Source organism: Heptranchias perlo, chromosome 16, assembly GCF_035084215.1.
Source record: "Heptranchias perlo isolate sHepPer1 chromosome 16, sHepPer1.hap1, whole genome shotgun sequence".
NCBI lineage: Eukaryota > Metazoa > Chordata > Chondrichthyes > Hexanchiformes > Hexanchidae > Heptranchias > Heptranchias perlo.
The window spans coordinates 40,306,850-40,327,003 of NC_090340.1; the positions used below are offsets into that span (position 1 = coordinate 40,306,850).

General features: G+C 42.9%; 1 protein-coding gene across 2 annotated transcripts in view; it reads right to left on the reverse strand.

Annotated features, from left to right (window-relative positions):
• Positions 1 to 20,154, reverse strand: part of zcchc14 (zinc finger, CCHC domain containing 14) — a 128,973-nt gene that overhangs the window by 37,345 nt on the left and 71,474 nt on the right. For both annotated transcript variants that reach the window (XM_067998000.1, XM_067997999.1), the window contains exon 8: positions 17,865 to 18,093. In XM_067998000.1, the coding sequence (XP_067854101.1) occupies positions 17,865 to 18,093 (229 nt within the window). The remainder of the gene's footprint in view (positions 1 to 17,864; positions 18,094 to 20,154) is intronic.

Sequence of the window (20,154 nt, forward strand, 5' to 3'; positions counted from 1 at the left end):
GCTGTGTTTTGACCTGGCAAGATTGTAACCCTTAATGAAAGCATGCATACTGCTCATCTGTGCCTTTATCCAAATAGAATGAGCTCTAACTTTCCTTAATGGGAATTCTGTTTGCTGTTCTGCAAAATAACCCTTAATGAATTGGATTTGGGCAACTCAGCCAAAGCAATCATGTAAGGAGCTTCATCTTTAGATCGACAGGATTTAAGAACATAACAAATATAAGCAGCAGTAGGCCATATGGCTCCTCGAGCCTTCTTCGCCATTCACTAAGTTCAAGACCGATCATCTACCTCAACTCCACTTTCCCGTCCTATCCCCATATCCCTTGATTCCCTTAGTGTCCAAAAATCTATCAATTTCAGTCTTGAATATACTCAACGACTGAGCATCCACAGCCCCCCTGGATAGAGAAATCCAAAAGATTCACAACCTTCTGAGTGAAGACATTTTTCCTCATCTTAGTCCTAAATGGCCAACCCCTTTTATTGAGACTATGAGCCCTAGTACTAGTCTCTCCGGCCAGGGGAAACAGCCTCTCAGCATCTACCCTGTCAAGCCCTCTCAGAATCTTATAGGTTTCAATGAGATCACCTCTCATTCTTCTAAAATCCAGAAAATATAGGCCCATTCTACTCAATCTCTCCTCATAGAATAACCCTCATATCCCAGGAATCAATCTAGTGAACCTTTGTTGCACTCCCCTCTAAGGCAAGTATATCCTTCCTGAGATAAGACAACCAAAACTGTATGGAGAACTCCAGGTGTGGTCTCACTATATAATTGCAGCAATATCTCCTTACTCTCATTCCCGAACCCCCTCGCAATAAAGGCTAATGTACCAACTGCCTTCCTAATTGCTTACTCTACCTGCGTGTATCAGTGTCCTGTACTGCCTAGCAGGGAGTAACATGAGGAAATATACTTCACTATCTATATTTGCTACCTTCTGTTTAATGACTGGTTTATATATGCTTGTTATACATTGACTGTACTTGAAAGACAATGTGCAAATCCACAGGTGGGTTTATAAAGAGCTTTAGGAACTTCTTGTCTAAATGTGCAGGATTTATACATCTGTGTCCTGTATCTCCTAGTCTTATGATACATTCGCTCAACAACAGACTCTCTCTAAAGCCGGTTTACGCAAAGGGACATTGCAACAACAACTTGCATTTATATAGCGCCTTTAATGCAGTACGAGCAATTATCAAACAAAATTTGACATAGAGCCACATAAGGAGATATTAGAATAGATGGCCAAAAGCTTGGTCAGAGAGGTAGGTTTTAAAGAGCGTCTTAAAAAGGAGGAGAGGTTTAGGGAGGGAATTACAGAGCTTAGGGCCTAGACAGCTCTTGGCACGGTCGCCAACGGTGGAGCAAATAAAATTGGGGATGCGTAAGAGGCCAGAATTGGAGCAGCGCAGAGATCTCAGAAGGTTGTAGGGCTGGGGGAGGTGACAGAGATAGGAAGGGGCAAGGCCATGATGGGTACGGTAGCATAGTGGTTATGTTACTGGGCTAGTAATCCAGAGGCCTGGACTAAAATCCAGAGTCAGGAGTTCAAATCCCGCCACGGCAGCTGGCGAATTTAAATTCAATTAATTAATTAAATTCAATTAATTAAATAAAAAAAATCTGGAATTAAAATACTAGTATCAGTAATGATGGCCATGAAACTACCGGATTGTCGTAAAAACCCATCTGGTTCACTAATGTCCTTTAGGGAAGGAAGCCTGCCGCCCTTACCCGGTCTGGCCTATATGTGACTCCAGACCCACAGCAATGTGGTTGATTCTTAATTGCCCTCTGAAATGGCCTAGCAAGCCACTCAGTTGTAAAATCTCGCTACGAAAAGTCATAATAAGAATAAAACCGGACGGACCACCCGGCATCGGACCTCTAGGCACCGGACACGACAACGGCAAAACACCAAGCCCAGTCGACCCTGCAAGGTCCTCCTTACTAACATCTGGGGACTTGTGCCAAAATTGGGAGAGCTGTCCCACAGACTAGTCAAGCAACAGCCTGACATAGCCATACTCACAGAATCATATCTTTCAGCCAATGTCCCAGACTCTTCCATCACCATCCCTGGGTATGTCCTGTCCCACCGGCAGGACAGACCCACCAGAGGTGGCGGTACAGTGATATACAGTCAGGAGGGAGTGGCCCTGGGAGTCCTCAACATTGACTCTGGACCCCATGAAATCTCATGGCATCAGGTCAAACATGGGCAAGGAAACCTCCTGCTGATTACCACCTACCGTCCTCCCTCAGCTGATGAATCAGTCCTCCTCCATGTTGACCACCACTTGGAGGAAGCACTGAGGGTAGCAAGGGCACAAAATGTACTCTGGGTGGGGGACTTCAATGTCCATCACCAAGAGTGGCTCGGTAGCACCACTACTGACCGAGCTGGCCGAGTCCTGAAGGACATAGCTGCCAGACTGGGCCTGCGGCAGGTGGTGAGCGAACCAACACGAGGGAAAAACTTACTTGACCTCGTCCTCACCAATATACCTGTCGCAAATGCATCTGTCCATGACAGTATTGGTAGGAGTGACCACCGCACAGTCCTCGTGGAGATGAAGTCCCGTCTTCGCACTGAGGACACCATCCAACGTGTTGTGTGGCACTACCACCGTGCTAAATGGGATAGATTCAGAACAGATCTAGCAGCTCAAAACTGGGCATCCATGAGGCGCTGTGGGCCATCAGCAGCAGCAGAATTGCATTCCAGCACAATCTGTAACCTCATGGCCCGGCATATTCCTCACTCTACCATTACCAACAAGCCAGGGGATCAACCCTGGTTCAATGAGGAGTGTAGAAGAGCATGCCAGGAGCAGCACCAGGCGTACCTAAAAATGAGGTGCCAAGCTGGTGAAGCTACAACTCAGGACTACATGCATGCTAAACAGCGGAAGCAACATGCTATAGACAGAGCTAAGCGATTCCACAACCAACGGATCAGATCAAAGCTCTGCAGTCCTGCCACATCCAGTCGTGAATGGTGGTGGACAATTAAACAACTAACGGGAGGAGGAGGCTCTGCAAACATCCCCATTCTCAATGATGGCGGAGTCCAGCACGTGAGTGCAAAAGACAAGGCTGAAGCGTTTGCAACCATCTTCAGCCAGAAGTGCCGAGTGGATAATCCATCTCAGCCTCCTCCCGATATCCCCACCATCACGGAAGCCAGTCTTCGGCCAATTCGATTCACTCCACGTGATATCAAGAAACGGCTGAGTGCACTGGATACAGCAAAGGCTATGGGCCCTGACAACATCCCAGCTGTCGTGCTGAAGACTTGTGCTCCAGAACTAGCTGCGCCTCTAGCCAAGCTGTTCCAGTACAGCTACAACACTGGCATCCACCCGACAATGTGGAAAATTGCCCAGGTATGTCCTGTCCACAAAAAGCAGGACAAATCCAATCCGGCCAATTACCGCCCCATCAGTCTACTCTCAATCATCAGCAAAGTGATGGAAGGTGTCGTCGACAGTGCTATCAAGCGGCACTTACTCACCAATAACCTGCTCACCGATGCTCAGTTTGGGTTCCGCCAGGACCACTCGGCTCCAGACCTCATTACAGCCTTGGTCCAAACATGGACAAAAGAGCTGAATTCCAGAGGTGAGGTGAGAGTGACTGCCCTTGACATCAAGGCAGCATTTGACCGAGTGTGGCACCAAGGAGCCCTAGTAAAATTGAAGTCAATGGGAATCAGGGGGAAAACTCTCCAGTGGCTGGAGTCATACCTGGCACAAAGGAAGATGGTAGTGGTTGTTGGAGGCCAGTCATCTCAGCCCCAGGGCATTGCTGCAGGAGTTCCTCAGGGCAGTGTCCTTGGCCCAACCATCTTCAGCTGCTTCATCAATGACCTTCCCTCCATCATAAGGTCAGAAATGGGGATGTTCGCTGATGAATGCACAGTGTTCAGTTCCATTTGCAACCCCTCAGATAATGAAGCAGTCCGAGCCCGCATGCAGCAAGACCTGGACAACATCCAGGCTTGGGCTGATAAGTGGCAAGTAACATTCGCGCCAGATAAGTGCCAGGCAATGACCATCTCCAACAAGAGAGAGTCTAACCACCTCCCCTTGACATTCAACGGCATTACCATCGCCGAATCCCCCACCATCAACATCCTGGGGGTCACCATTGACCAGAAACTTAACTGGACCAGCCATATAAATACTGTGGCTACGAGAGCAGGTCAGAGGCTGGGTATTCTGCGGCGAGTGACTCACCTCCTGACTCCCCAAAGCCTTTCCACTATCTACAAGGCACAAGTCAGGAGTGTGATGGAATACTCTCCACTTGCCTGGATGAGTGCAGCTCCAACAACACTCAAGAAGCTCGACACCATCCAAGATAAAGCAGCCCGCTTGATTGGCACCCCATCCACCACCCTAAACATTCACTCCCTTCACCACCGGCGCACTGTGGCTGCAGTGTGCACCATCCACAGGATGCACTGCAGCAACTCGCCAAGGCTTCTTCGACAGCACCTCCCAAACCCGCGACCTCTACCACCTAGAAGGACAAGGGCAGCAGGCGCATGGGAACAACACCACCTGCACGTTCCCCTCCAAGTCACACACCATCCCGACTTGGAAATATATCGCCGTTCCTTCATTGTCGCTGGGTCAAAATCCTGGAACTCCCTTCCTAACAGCACTGTGGGAGAACCGTCACCACGCGGACTGTAGCGGTTCAAGAAGGCGGCTCACCACCACCTTCTCGAGGGCAATTAGGGATGGGCAATAAATGCCGGCCTTGCCAGCGACGCCCACATCCCGTGAACGAATAAAAAAAAATGCAGGGATTTGAAAACAAGAATGAGAATTTTAAAATCATAGTGTTGCCGGACGGGGAGCCAATGTCGGTCAGCGAGCACAGAGGTGATGGGTGAACAGGACTTGGTGCGAGTTAGAATATGGGCAGCAGAGTTTTGGATGAGCTCAAGTTTACAGAGTACAAAGTGGGAGGCCAGTCAGGAGAGCGTTGGAATAGTCAAATCTCGAGGTAACAAAGGCATAGATAAGGGTTTCAGCAGCAGATGAGCTGAGGCAGGGGCGGAGATAGGCAATGTTATGGAGGTGGAAGTAAGTGGTCTTGGTGATGGACAGGATATGGGGTCGGAAACTCAACTCAGGGTCAAATTGGATGCCAAGGTTGCAAACAGTCTGGCTCGCAACCTTAATTCCTAAATCACAAGCAAACACAACTTAAAATCAATTTTGCTACTGCACAACAGTCCAACCTATTTGTTAGAAGAGCACCAGTTCTAATGGTGACCTTCTTTATGACTCTGTTTCTTTTTAATTGATTCATCAGAATCAGTCCTTCACAAGGTGAAGATCAAGAGCAGCACCAGCAGAAGAGAGAAAATATCAAACATATGTGCAGCCAGCTACAGCAAACTACTACAAGTCAACCCTGAATGACATTCACAGCTGGAGAAACTTGTAGCTTTGGACCATTAACCCTTCAGACTGAAAAGGGAGATCAGATGGCAAGAGACATTTCGAGGAGGAAAAAAATATCGCCCAGTGCAACTGTAAAAAATATATTTGAAACCCTGGGAGAGTGTGTTGAGCGCTGTAGAGTACTGTACTGTACTTGGACTGTGGGTTCTACCAAGGCTAATACTTCAGATCACACTGGACTAGCCCAAAGTGTTGCTTAATGAAGCAATCAATTAATAGATTATTCAGAGTGCTGGCATACACTAACCTGATTCAGATAAGCTGTGGACAGTACTGTGATGGAGATTATTCTGAGGAATGTATCAAAAGAATTCCATTGCAACCCAACTAGCAACTAGAACAAGCAGAAGGGAAATGTAGCATCTTCTGAGAGTAGCCTGGAGGTTCTCAAGAGGTTGGTAAAGGGTGACTCACAAGAAAAGATCATAGCTGAGTATGGTGTGTGAAGAGGCCATCATAGTAGACGTGAAGAGAAAACGCAGCAAAATAGAGACAGTGCAGTAAAATTGTCATAAGGAAGCTGTAGGCACCTGTACCAAAATGCAAAGTTGGGCATGGCACTTTTTCTATGCACCCATTAGTGGCTCCTTCCTGCAGAAGGATGTACTGGACCTCAACAAACCATTGAATACAGGTGCAAATTTTACAGCAAGCTCAGGATTGTTGGATCATGGGAAAAAGCACCATGGTGCAAGAAAGCTGTCCATCTGTCGAGATAAACTGATCCAAACGTTATGGGCTCCTTCAGTGAGAAATTCAAGAAAATAACTTGAAGGAAACCTCACCCAGAACATAAGAAATAGGAGCAGGAGTAGGCCATCCGGCCCCTCGAGCCTGCTCCGCCATTCAACAAGATCATGGCTGATCTTCGACCTCAATGCCATTTTCCTGCACATCCCCATATTCCTTGATGCCTTTAATATCTAGAAATCTATCGATCTCTGTTTTGAATGTACACAGGTGGAAATGCCATCCAACAAGATGATTGCTGCATGTGACTGACAATCCAAGCATGCAGTAACGACAGCAGGATACATAAGCTGCCATTAGTGGGGATTAGGAAATTTATCATAGAATAATAGTTTTACATTTGGCCCATTTTGTCTATGTTAGTTCCCTGAATGAGCTATCCACTTAGTTCCATTCCCATGCACTGTAAAACTTTCTTTTTCAACTATTTATCCCCTTCCGTTTTCCAAGCTATTATGGGTTTTGCTTTTACCACTGTGTCTGCTGGGCCTTCCATGTCTCAATAAACTTCTGCATAAAAAGTTTTCCCCTATGCTTTCCCTTTATTCTTTTGATGATTTTAAATTTTGTAACTCATCAAAAACACTCACTTCTGTGCACCTTTATGAGATCTCCTCTTAATCTTCTCTGTTTCAGTGAAGAGGCTGAGTTTTTTTTATTCTCTTCAAATAACTAAAGCCTTTCATCCCCAACATCATAAGCAAATTGTTCCTGTATCTTCTTCATGGCCTTGAAGTCCTTTCTAAAGTAGGGCACCTGAAACAGGGCACAACATTCTAAATGTGGTCTAACCAATGATTTGTATAGGTTGAGCATTGCCTCTTCACTTTTGTACAACAATGCTCCTATTTATAAAACCTAGGACGCAATACACATCTTTTTAAATACCACATGTTCTCTCACTTTTAAAGATTTGAGTGTGATGATCCCCAGGTCGCTCTGCTTTTCTACTCTTTTAAAGTTTTAAAAGTTAGTGTATATTTCCTCACATTCTTCCTTCCAAAATTCACCTTCTCATGTTTTTCTGCATTAAATATTATTTGACATCTACCTGCCCAATCCAGCACCTATATCTCCCTTGTAAAGTGGCTTACACTCTTTTTCAGTTAACCACACTCCCTATTTTTGTGTCATCATATGTACATTGAAAAGAGCAATGGTCCTACCAACGACCCCTGGGGGACACCACTGTTTGCATCTTTCCGGTCGAAAAAAATCCATCAATAATTATGTTTCCTGTACTTGAAACAACTTTCCATCCATGCAGCCACATTACCTTTAATACCATGGGCTCTAAATTGGGCCGTGTAGTGCCCGTTGTTGTTTCGGTGCTACGCGGCCTCCCGAGTATCCAAGATGGCACCATGGATGCACAAGCACGCTTCTGGCGTGACGTGCGCCATCTTGGTAAAGGGTTTAGCGCATGCGCAGATAACGAACGCTGGCATCATGTAAAGTAGGGAGAATATGCGCTTGACCAATGTGCAATGCTAACTTAAAGTGATAGACACTATTTTGGCATTTAACGCTCCATTCAATGCACTGTCTTAACCATGACCATCCAAACATGTCTTACAATGCCTGGAGGACCCCCCACACCAGCGCTATTTAAAGGGACCATGCAGGATTTACAGGTTAGTTGCTGGATTATTGCTTCTGACTGCTGATGCATTTTAACTGTTTTTGGAGGTCTCCTATACTTGAATACTAGGACGAGGGGACATAGTCTAACATTTAGTGCCAGGACGTGCAGGAATGAAGTTAGGAAACGCTTCGACATGCAAAGGGTGGGAGAAGTTTGGAATGCTCTTCTGCAAACGGCAGTTGATGCTAGCTCAATTGTGAACTTTAAATCTGAGATTGATAGATTTCTGTGAACCAAGTGTATTAAGGGATTTGGGGCTAAGGTGGGTATATGGAGCTAGGTAACAGATCAACCATGATTTCATTGAATGGCAGAACAGACTCGAGGGCTAAATGACACTGCCACTTGCTGCCTTCTGTTATGTGCCACCTTCTCCTGCAAGAAAGCAGGACATGTGTCTGGGTGATGTGCCTGTCATAGTTGAATAGCTGCCAGTGTGTGTGGCCTCTGAGTTGTGGGGGTGTGGCTTGCAACAGTGGTAATGTGTGAGGGTGAGAGGAAGCATCTGATTGGAAGAGTTGAGTACTGATTGAAAGAGTTTGTTGGTAGGTGGGTGATGGGGGTGTACTGCGTGGAGCTGTGGATGCAGCTAGTGCTGCAGTTGGTAGGAATTGCCACTTGACAGTTGACCTCACTCACCTTGACCACTTGTGTCAAAGCATTGAACTTCTTCCTGCAGTGCATCCATGATCGTGGTGCCATGCGCCTGGCAGTGACTGCATCCCCTACTCCTCCCAACGCCTTTTGGGCGTATGTCTGGAGGGCCTCTTGCCCCCTCCCCCCGCTCCCCTGTCAATATAGAATGCCCCTCCTTCTGTCCACCTCTTGCACCAAGGCCTCTAGTGCATCAACAGAGAACCTTGGTGCACACACTCTCGCAGGCCTGGTACCAACTCGAACCAGCAGATTGGTGAGGTCTGGCATGCAGATTGGAGGATGTGGGATTTAGTGGTGCGCAACCTTTATTCAATACTGTAACATAACTCAACAGTTTGTAAACATTGGGACAGGACCTGCATCTGTGTCTTACAATGTGCGATGTCTGATCTCTGTTCAGATTCCTTGCAGATCCGTATCTTATTTTTAGCAAATAACAGGTACCGTACCTTTAAGAGATGCAGGCTCCCTGTCAGAGATACCGCACAGCCTGCCTTTGAGATTCAGATTCCCCCTGCTGGTGGAAAGTGTGACTGTCGTGGAATCGTCGGGTTAAGGCCTGTTTCTTTCGCACGCACGAGGTACGTTCTCTGGTGGCGGGTGGATCGAGCACAGATTATTTGCTCAATGTGATGCCTACGCCCATTTTCAAGGGTTAACCAATTTTAATGCCTTAATTTCATCAACAAGCCTCCTATATGGCACCTTTCCCAACAACTTTTGAAAGTCAATATGTACATCTACTACATTTTCTTTCTTGATATACTGCATTATTTGCTCAAAGAACTGTATTCAATGTCAGACTTGACTTGTCTTTTACAAATCTGTGTTCATTATCCTTGTCCCAAGTCTTTCTCAGTTGGTATTAATTCTATCCTGTATTACGACCTCTAGAAGCTCGCCCACTACTAGTGTGAATCTGACTAGTTACCTAGTTTATCCAATTCTTCTTTCTTGAGCAGATATGTTATATTTGCAACTCTCCAATCCTCCAGCACTACTTCCATATCCATAGATGTTTTAATAATTGTGGCCAGAGCCTCTGCTATTTCCTCAGCATTCTAGCATGCATGCCATCAAGGCCCAGTGTCGTTTCCCACTTTGAGTTCCACAAGTTTTTTTTTAAATATAAAGAGTATTTCCTTATCTAATTGCTCCACCTCTTGTATCACTATCATACTCTTCTGTGAAAATTGAGGCAAAGTATCTATTTAGTATCGCTGCTGTTCCTTTAGCCTCCATGAATAAGATTTCCTTTTTTATCTCTAATTGACCCTACCCGTTAGCTTTGAGCTGTCCAGAATAGTTATCAGGAATCCTAATCCTCTGGTTCACTACAAGACTCGGTCTAACACCTTAATGAATATCAAGTCATTCAAACAACAGTTTAATTCTGAATTTGTACCAAATGTGAGACATCAATTACAATAGCAGAAACAACCCATGATGGCCATCCTTATAGCAGGAACATCAACAAGATCTTCTTCCTCTTCCCCAACATGAATGGTTCTGCAGCCTAAGGACTAGGATATTCTGGAGAATCTTGATGCAATACAAATGCAAATTGCTGTCATCCCTCTTTATAAAAGATGGAAGAGAAAGCAAGTCTCATAGGGAAACAAGGCCATCTGCTGAGTGGCACTGACATGGAACACTGTTCCTCTAGTCACTCTTGGTAAGTCTTGGAAACAGTTGTTGTTCATTGTCCAAGCTGAGATCTCTGCTAGCAAAATTGACACTGCCAGCTTTTGCCTGGCAGAGACATGTGTATAAGATGGCATTTGACAGCACAGTTGCCTTTGTTCACCTATACAAACAGCTGCCCTGGTCTGCTAGGTGGAAGTGGCTTGCATCGGAGATCCACCTGCAAAACCAGCTACTTTCAAATAAAGATATTATGGTTGAAGTCCAAGATACAGCCAAATGTGATGCAGAAACCCCCAAGGATGAAGATTCTAAGGAAGAGGTGTCCCATACCAGTGGAACTGCTGCATCTGACACACCATTGCGCTATGCGCAACAGCAAGATGTAGCTGCACCCACGAGCATCAAGCAATGATGCGGCATAATCGCTTCATTAGAAAAAGCTTTGAGTTTTTCTGTTGAATTACTGTACTGTAAATTTCTATAGTAAATTGTTTGAGTTTCTCATATCACCACAAAGTCCAACAGTAAAGTTTGTTAAGTACTGTAAATCAGCAGCTGAGTTTTTCTGTGTACATTTAATGTAAATTTCTACAGTAAATTTAGTTAAATATTCACACTAAGTACAGACATTAATCCAGATGGATTGGAAAAAGCTAATTGTTAAGTACATACTGTTTAAAAAAAAATCAAAGGACTGCTGAGACAGCAATCCATTTGCATAGGGTCAGTATTTTTTTTTATTGAAATCTGGGTACAGTAATACCCTAAAACAAATCAATTGATAAATTCATAGTATTGCACAAAAACTAAAGTGGTACAGTAATTTCATAATTGTATTAAAGAAAAACAATTTACAGTTTTATACTGTACATGGTCTGCCAGGTTTGTTATATTCTCTAATCGTCTATCTCAACAGGACAGTTAGAGTAGCTGTTATCTACAGTGTTAATTTTGAGATTTTGCTTCTCATCCTCAGTCTCACAGTAGAAGCTTTCCTTCTTTGATTTTGTCTAATTCCTGTTCTCAGTTGAAAAAAAATCCTCATCTGAATCTCTATCAGTAGTGGTAGGTTTCCTTGTACTATTCCAAAACTTCTTTTGCCACCATCAGTAACCATGTACTTCCTCACTGGGACTTCAAAGTTTTCAATGCTGAGCAGTGCATGGGACTTTAAAGAAAAAAAGCATTCAATTAGATTTGTGGTGCTACCAAATTTTCAGTGTATCAAATGGGTCCATTTCATGGGACACTGGCACCAGTACTGGGACAGGAAGAAACTGTACCACTGGGGCGGGCTCCACCTGAACAGGGTTGGGTACAGGGTGATATAGAACCGGTTTATAACCCCAAGAGGCAAGAGCTCTACTTGCTAAAAAAAAGAGCCATGGACGACAAAAGATGTAAGGGACAACATAAAACTAAAAGAGAAAGCATACAAAAATGCAAAAAATAGCATAGGTCCTAGCGACTGGGAGAGATACAAAGAACAGTAAAGGGTGGCAAAACAGATAGCAAGAGCTACAAAAAGGGAGTATGAAAAGAAACTTGCAAAGAATATCAAAATCAACACAAAAATTTTACAATTATATTAGGAAAAAGAGGGTAGTCAACAGCAATGTTGACCCCTTAAAAGCTGATAACAGTGATGTTGTAAATGAAACTAAGGAAATGGCAGACATATTAATTACTGTGCATCAGTATTTACAGTAGAGGAAGAAGATAACATGCCGGATACCCCAAGGAAACTAATTTTGAATCAGGGATGGGGACTCACCATAATTAACGTAAGCAAATTAACAGTAATGAAGAAAATAATGGCACTAAAGAATGACAAATCCCCAGAGCCAGATGGTTTCCATCCTAGGGTTTTAAAGGAAGTAGGTGAGAACATTGCAGATGCCCTAACTATAATCTTCCAAAGTTCTCTCAATTCAGGAACTGTTCCTTTAGATTGGAAAATTGCACATATCACTCTGCTATTTAAGAAAGGTGAGAGAGGGAAACCAGAAAATTATAGACCAGTTAGCATAACATCTGTTGTCAGGAAATTACTAGAGTCTTATAATTAAGGGTAGAGTGACTGAACACCTTGAAAATTTTCTGCTGATCAGACACCCAGCATAAATATGTAAATAGTTCATGCCTGACAAACCTGATTGAATTTTTTTTTAAAAGAGGCGACTATTGTATTGGACAGGGGAATGTCTATGGATGTTGTTTATATGGACTTCCAGAAGGCATTCAACAAAGTCCCTCATAAGAGACTGTTAGCTAAAGTTGAAGCTCATGGAATTGAGGGCAAATTAATAACCTGGTTAGTAAATTGGCTGAGCAGCAGGAGACAGAGAGTAGGGATAACGGGCAGGTACTCAAATTGGCAGGATGTGACTAGTGGTATCCCACAGGGATCTGTGTTGGGCCTCAACTATTCTCTGTATTTATTAACGACTTAAAATGATGACATAGAGAGCCACATAACCAACTCTACTGATGACAAAGATAGGCAGCACTGTAAGCAGTGTAGATAAAAGCATAAAATTAAAGAGAGATATTAATAGATTAAGTGAACGGGCAAATCTGTGGCAAAATGGATTACAAAGTAGGCAAGTGTGAGGTCATCCACTTTGGACCTAAAAAGGTTAGATCCGAGTTCTTTCCAGATCGTGAAAAGCTTGAAATAGTGGAGGTCCAAAGAGACTTAGGGGTCCATGTACATAAATCATTAAAATGTCATGGACAGGCACAGAAAAGAATCTAAAAGGCTAATGGAATGCCGGCCTTTATATCTACAGGACTAAAATACAAGGGGGTAGAAGTTATGCTACAGCTATACAAAGCCCTGGTTAGACCACACCAGGAGTAATGTGTTCAGTTCTGGGCACTGCACCTTAGGAAGGATATATTCGCCTTCAAGAGAGTGCAGCATAGATTTACTAGAATGATACCTGGACTCCAAGGGTTAAATTACAAGGAGAGATTAAACAAACTAGGGTTGTCTTCCCTGGAATTTAGACGATTAAGGGGTGATTTGATCGAAATTTTCAAGATATTAAGGGGATCTTAATTATTTCCCCTGGTTATGGAGTCTACGACTAGGGGACATAGCCTAAACATTAGAGTCAAGACTTTCCAGAGTGAAGTTAGGAAGCACTTCTACATGCAAAGGGTGGCAGAAGTTTGGAACTCTCTTCTGCAAAAGCCAGTTCATGCTAGCTCAATTATTAATTCTAAAATTGGAAATTGATCGATTTTTGTTAACCAAAGGTATTAAGGGATATGGAGCTACGGCGGGAAAATGGAGTTAGGTCACAGATCAGCCATGATTTCGTGGAATGGCACAACAGGATCGATGGGCTAAATGGCCTCCTCCTGTCCTAGATTGGGACTCTACTCATTGGAGTTCAGAAGAATGAGAGGCGATCTTATTGAAAGATATAAGATTGTGAAGGGGCTTGATCGGGTGGATGCGGTGAGGATGTTCCCAAGGATGGGTGAAACTAGAACTAGGGGACATAATCTTAGAATAAGGGGCTGCTCCTTCAAAACTGAGATGAGGGGAAACTTCTTCACTCAGAGGGTGGTGGGTCTGTGGAATTTGCTGCCCCAGGAAGCTGTGGAAGCTACATCATTGAATAAATTTAAAACAGAAATAGACAGTTTCCTAGAAGAAAAGGGAATTAGGGGTTACGGGGAGCAGGCAGGAAATTGGACATGAATTTAGATTTGAGATTAGGATCAGATCAGCCATGATCTTATTAAATGGCGGAGCAGGCTCGAAGGGCCGATTGGCCTACTCCTGCTCCTACTTCTTATGTTCTTATGTTCCTTCCTATGTTCCAGGTCCTGTTCACTTTGCTAGAGTGGTGTCTTATTATAACTTCCTCTGCTTGCTTGTCTCATATTCTGAACAGTCATCACTTTCTTCTCTCCACAAATTTTCCATCCTCTTTTCTTGAAAGCATTAACTTTACACAGATACCCTCCCTTAGAAAATAAATCTTAACCCTGATCCTGTCCACACACATGGACTTCCATCAGAGATAACGGGATAACAATTAAGATCCGGAATGCTGCTCAGTTTTCTTTTCCGAATTCAAATTCACCGAGACCAATTGTAGCCTCCCTACTGCTTCCAGATCAGATAACTCAGCACAGACTAGGAGTTTGGGACTCTGGGATGTTTCTAGTCTGTATGGCTCAACTATGCACTGGATAATTTTGTTCAGCCGTCGAGAGTGTATAATCATTTTTTAAAAACGGCCCCAGTTCCAAAAGCGCAATTCATGGAGATGATACATCAGTAAAACCACCCAGGCTTCATGAAACACTTGGCAACATTTGAGCCTATGAAAATGACCCTTTGATGAGACACGGATAAATTCCACACCCTAATTTATGCCTCATTGGAGCATAATATATTGATGATAAAAGTTACTGGAGAAGCGTCTTTAAAATATGTATAGTACTTACGGGGTGGTGCAAACTTAGGCCAAATCCAAGATTAGATTCAACTCACACTTGGAGATAAAGTGCAATTAAATGCTCTGGTGTTGCAGTTTAACCTAAAATGGCCTAATTTGTTTGGCATTGACTTAAGTTAAGATAACAGCAAGCCAAACAAGTTGCGACTACCATCTGGATGAGGATGAGAAGAGGATGAGGAAAATGAGGGAGAAGATGAAGGGGAAGAGAAAGGAAATTATTTTTCACTTGAAAAAAGTTTGGTCTTGTTCTGCTGCTCTTAAACAGCATAGAACAGGTGAGGATAATGTAACTTCATGGGGTTACAAGAAGAAAAGTTCTTAAGAAATACCATCACTTGATTTTCTCCTATTGTAAGGGACAAAGAAGATAAAATGAATAAGAAGTAATTATTCCCTGGACAGGGAAGGGAAGTTCAGTGTTTTGTTCATCCCTATTCTGCATGTAGTAAAGTATGGCATAGTTAAATTTTTGGGCACAAAATCAGAGCTGCTAGAGGCTCATAATTTTCTGGAAACAAAAAAGAACTGTCCTTTTCACTCCAAGTAAGGGTGGAAATTACAGAGGCTCTGGCCACAATCTTCCAATCCTCCTTTGGTATGAGAATGGTGCTGGAAGACTGGAGGATTGCAAATGTTACACTCCTGTTCAAAAAAGGGGAATGGGATAAACCCAGCAAATACAGGCCAGTCAGCATAACGTCGGTGGAGGGGAAACTTTTAGAGACAATAGTCCGGGACAAAATTAATTGGCATTTGGAAAAGTATGGGCTAATAAATGAATAAAAGCACAAATTTGTTGAAGGAAAATCACGTTTGACCATCTTGATTGAGTTCTTTGATGAAGTAACGGAGAGGGTTGATGAGGGTAGTGCGGTTGATGTGTATATGGACATTCAAAAGGCATTTGATAAAGTACCACATAATAAACTTGTTAGCAAAATGGGGTTACAGGGACAGTGGCAGCGTGGATTCAAAATTGGCTAGGGGACAGAAAGCAAAGAGTAGTGATGAGCGGTTGTTTTTCAGACTGGAGGGAAGTATACAGTGGTGTTCCCCAGGGTCAGTATTAGGACTACTGCTCTTTTTGATATATATTCATGACCTGGACTTGGGCATAGAGGGTATAATTTCAAAGTCTGCAGATGACACAAAACTCGGAAACGTAGTGAACAATGTAGAGGATAGTAATAGACTTCAGGAAGACACAGACAGACTGGTGAAAAGGGCAGACACATGGCTGATGAAATTTAACGCCAAGAAGCGTAAAGTGAATAATTTTGGTAGGAAGAATGAGGAGAGGCAATATAAATTAATGGGACAATTTTAAAAGGGGGTGCAGGAACAGAGAGACCTGGGAGTGCACATACACAAATCTTTGAAGGTGGCAGGACAAGTTGAGAAGGCTGTTAAAAAGCAAATGAGATCCTGGGCTTTATTAATAGAGGCATAGAGTACACAATCAAGGAAATTAGGCTAAACCTTTATAAACCACTGGTTAGGCCTCAGCTGGAGTATTGCGTTCAATTCTGGGCGCCACACTATAGGAAGGATGTCAGGGCCTTAGAGAGGGTGCAGAACAAATTTACTAGAATGGTGCCAGGGATGAGGAACTTCAGCTATGTGGAGAGACTGGAGAAGTTGGGGTTGTTCTCCATAGAACAAAGATGGTTAAGGGGAGATTTGATAGACATGTTCAAAATCATGAAGGGTTTTGACAGTGTAAATAAGAAGAAACTGTTTCCAGTGGCAGAAGAGTTGGTAACCAGAGGACACAGATTTAAGGTGATCAGCAAAAGAGCAAGAGGTGACATGAGGAATCATTTTTTGTTAAACACAGTGAGTTGTAATGATCTGGAATGCACTGCTTGAAAGGGTGGTGGAAGCAGATTCAGTAGTAACTTTCAAAAGGGAATTGGATAAATACTTGAAGGGGAAAAATTTACAGGGCTATGAGGAAAGAGCTGGGGAATGGGACTAATTGGATAGCTCTTTCAAAGAGCCAGCACAGGCACGATGAGCCGAATGGCCTCCTCCTGTGCTGTAACTACTATGATACTAAGTCACATTCATCTGAAGATACACAAGAACTTGTTTCCTCTCAGAACGTCTGGTCCAAGGATAATATAGTTTTTTGCCTCACTCTCCTTTTAGCTCCAGCTCTAATCATGGTGCTGTATTCATCTACTGAGCCTTCCATTATAGAAGCATCTTCTGTGAGCTTTTGACCATGAGTTAACTCACAATACTCAAGTGCTCACAGGGACCCAGAAACACTTATTGCAGCGATCTGCTGTCAATACTGGGGATGTTCACGCCAGAGATACCAGACTATAGATACGTTTATTTGCTGTTATCTTTAGTCATGTTACCAACTCATTGTTAAATTTAAAACAATGCTGGCAATGAAGATTTGCAATCCTGTACTTTCATCAAGCATTTTACTAACTTTCCAGCAACTTCAAGAACTTTTACTAATTGGTCTACTCAGAGACTGTTGGCTACATAGCACTACTTTGCTTCGATGCTCCTATTCCTCCTTATTTACTGTTGACTGCAGCAGTGAAGGTGGTTAAATTATTACCTTTAGTAACAGATATGGCACTGATATTCTCAGTCTTCACTTGTCAGCTTCTCTACACACAAAAGAAAACCGAAATCCTTTGCTGAACAGTTGCTGTAGGGACCTGACACTGAACATGCAAAACAGATAAAACCTAAATCAATCTCTCATGGTACTCAGCACAAGTTACAGGAGACCTGACTCAGAAACCTCTGTTGAAATAGACAAGCAAATTATAGCACACAGTATGCCTGTCAAGAGAGGAAAACACTATACAAAAAGCTACTTAGAGCCCCCAAGGTTGCTGATTCTCTTAGCACGCATTCACTTAACAGATCTAGAATTTTGAGACTATAACTGCCTCCACAAAAAAAATGTACAAATTCTCGCTCATTGCATTTTGGTCCGGGTAACACTGTATAGTACAGTTTGCATGATTTAACAGTCCAGATACTGTTCTGCATTAATCAGTGATGAACACAGCAAAATGTAATGCCAACCTTTTCATAATAGCTTCCCATATACATACACAAGATTAAAAAAAACACAAGATTTGGGGAATTAAATATTTTTCTCTTACAAAACAATCATCTGTTTCAGCTGTAACCGAGTGTGAAACATACCTTATTCATTGTGAGTTGCTTAAAAACTGGATAGTACTTGTGCAATCGTAACTTTTTAAGCCAGTCTAGAATACCAATTTGTTCTGGATTCTGAGGACTCAAGGTCTCAGCCTGTGGCCAAGTGACTGATGCAGAGCTTCCGCTGACTGAATGCGAGCACGAAGAAACAGGAACTGATGGCTGTAGTGCGTTATGAGAACACTGGATGCTGGTTACACCACATATTGGCCTGCAAAAAAAAAATTAAAATTGGATTCAGAAAGTTTCTCTTCCATAAAACACAAAGCATACACATGGCTATAACAGGACCTCATGGTGGTATGTCCAATGTAACTGTCCAGACAACTCGTGGTCATAAGCAGGTCAAAGTGTCCTACCTCTACCTTACCCTGAATATCTTATTAAAAAGGAGATAAAATGAAATGAGCTTAGGTGGGGCAATAAGAAATCAAAATACATTCACACACAAAGCTGATTAACAACATGATGAATATATATAGCTCTTTTAACATAGTAAAATATCCCAAGGTGCTTCACAGGAGCGATCATCAAACAAAATTTGACACTGAGCCACATAGGGAGGTATTAGAACAGGTGATCAAAAGCTTGGTCAAAGAGATAGGTTTTAAGGAGCGTCTTAAAGGATGAGAGAGAGAGATACAGAGGCAGAGAGGTTTAGGGAGGGAATTCCACATCTTAGGGACTAGGCAGCTGAAGGTATGGCCACCAATGGTGGAGTGAAGAAAATCAGGGATGCGCATGAGGCCAGAATTGGAGAAGCACAGAGATCTTGGAGAGTTGTAGGGCTGGAGGAGGTTACAGAGCTGGGGAGGGGCAAGGCCATGCAGGGATGTGAAAACAATGATGAAAATTTTAAAATCGAGGCACTGCCGGACTGGTAGCCGATAGAAGTCAGTGAGCACAGGGGTGATGGGTGAACAGGACTTGGTACGAGTTAGGATATAGCAAACAGTTTTGGGCGAGCTCAAGTTTACGGAGCTCGTCCAATGTGGGAGGCCGGTCAGGAGAGCATTGGAATAGTTGAGTCTAGAGGTAACAAAGGCATGGATGAGGGTTTCAGTAGCAGATAAGCTGAGGCAAGCGCAGAGATGGATGATGTTATGGAGGTGGAAGTAGGTGGTCTTGGTGATGGAGAGGAAATTGGTTCGGAAGGTCAGCTCAGGCCAAAGGCAATAGCAGAGTCTGCTTTCATGATATTTGGTGTTTGTCCATGTACCAGTTCAGAATATAAACATTCATTCCAGAATCCATTAAACAATACATTATCTGTTTATGTTTTTCCTGGGTGGGGGTTGGGGTGGGGGGTGAAGGTTACACAAAACTTTTTTTTCAACCCAATGAAAGAACTGGGTTTATATAAATCTTCACTTATTAAAGCAGTTAGTCAAAGTCCTTAGGAAACAAAACATACCTTGCACAAAATCTGCATTTGAATTAAGTGGAATGAGAGGGTAAAAGAATTTTAGAACCATAATTCCATAAGATGGAAATTTTATGTAAAACTTCAGATAGTGTTTAAGAATATCCTTATCTTAGTGCCAAACAAAATACTATGCTTCTGTTGCAAAAACCTCAATTTGAAGCAAGACCATACAATTTTTGATTGTGAACAGATCCTTAAAATTATAATATGAATTGTTTTTGTTTGGCATTTTAAACCTTCAAAATAGAAGATCTAATGGCAACTACTGAAGCCATAAAACTGTTATTTAGCAATCTGTTCCTTTCGAGAGCTGAATTTTTTGTAGTTCTGAGAGGAATTATATCATATTTAAACCCTGTTCTGGGGTAGAGAACATGGAATTCAAATGATAGAGAAGAAATATTTAAGAATAGACTCCATGAACTGGATTCCTACTTCAAGGTGAATTTGTAACAATGATGTGGAGATGCCGGTGATGGACTGGGGTTGACAATTGTAAACAATTTTACACCACCAAGTTATAGTCCAACAATTTTATTTTTAATCCCACAAGCTTTCGGGGGCTTCCCCCTTCCTCAGGCGGTGTGGAAATGACATTTTCGAATCCTTCGCATTTTAAGATCACAGAACAATGCTTGGTGATTACTGCCCGTTGCCAAGGCAATCACAGTGAGCAGACAGAAAGGTGTCACCAAAAAAGGCCACCAAATATACAAACCCCCAAAAAGAGAGAGAGAGAGATAAGGAAGACAGTCAATGACCCGTTATATTAAAAACAGATAACATTTGTTCGCTGGTGGGGTTACGTGTAGTGTGACATGAACCCAAGATCCCGGTTGAGGCCGT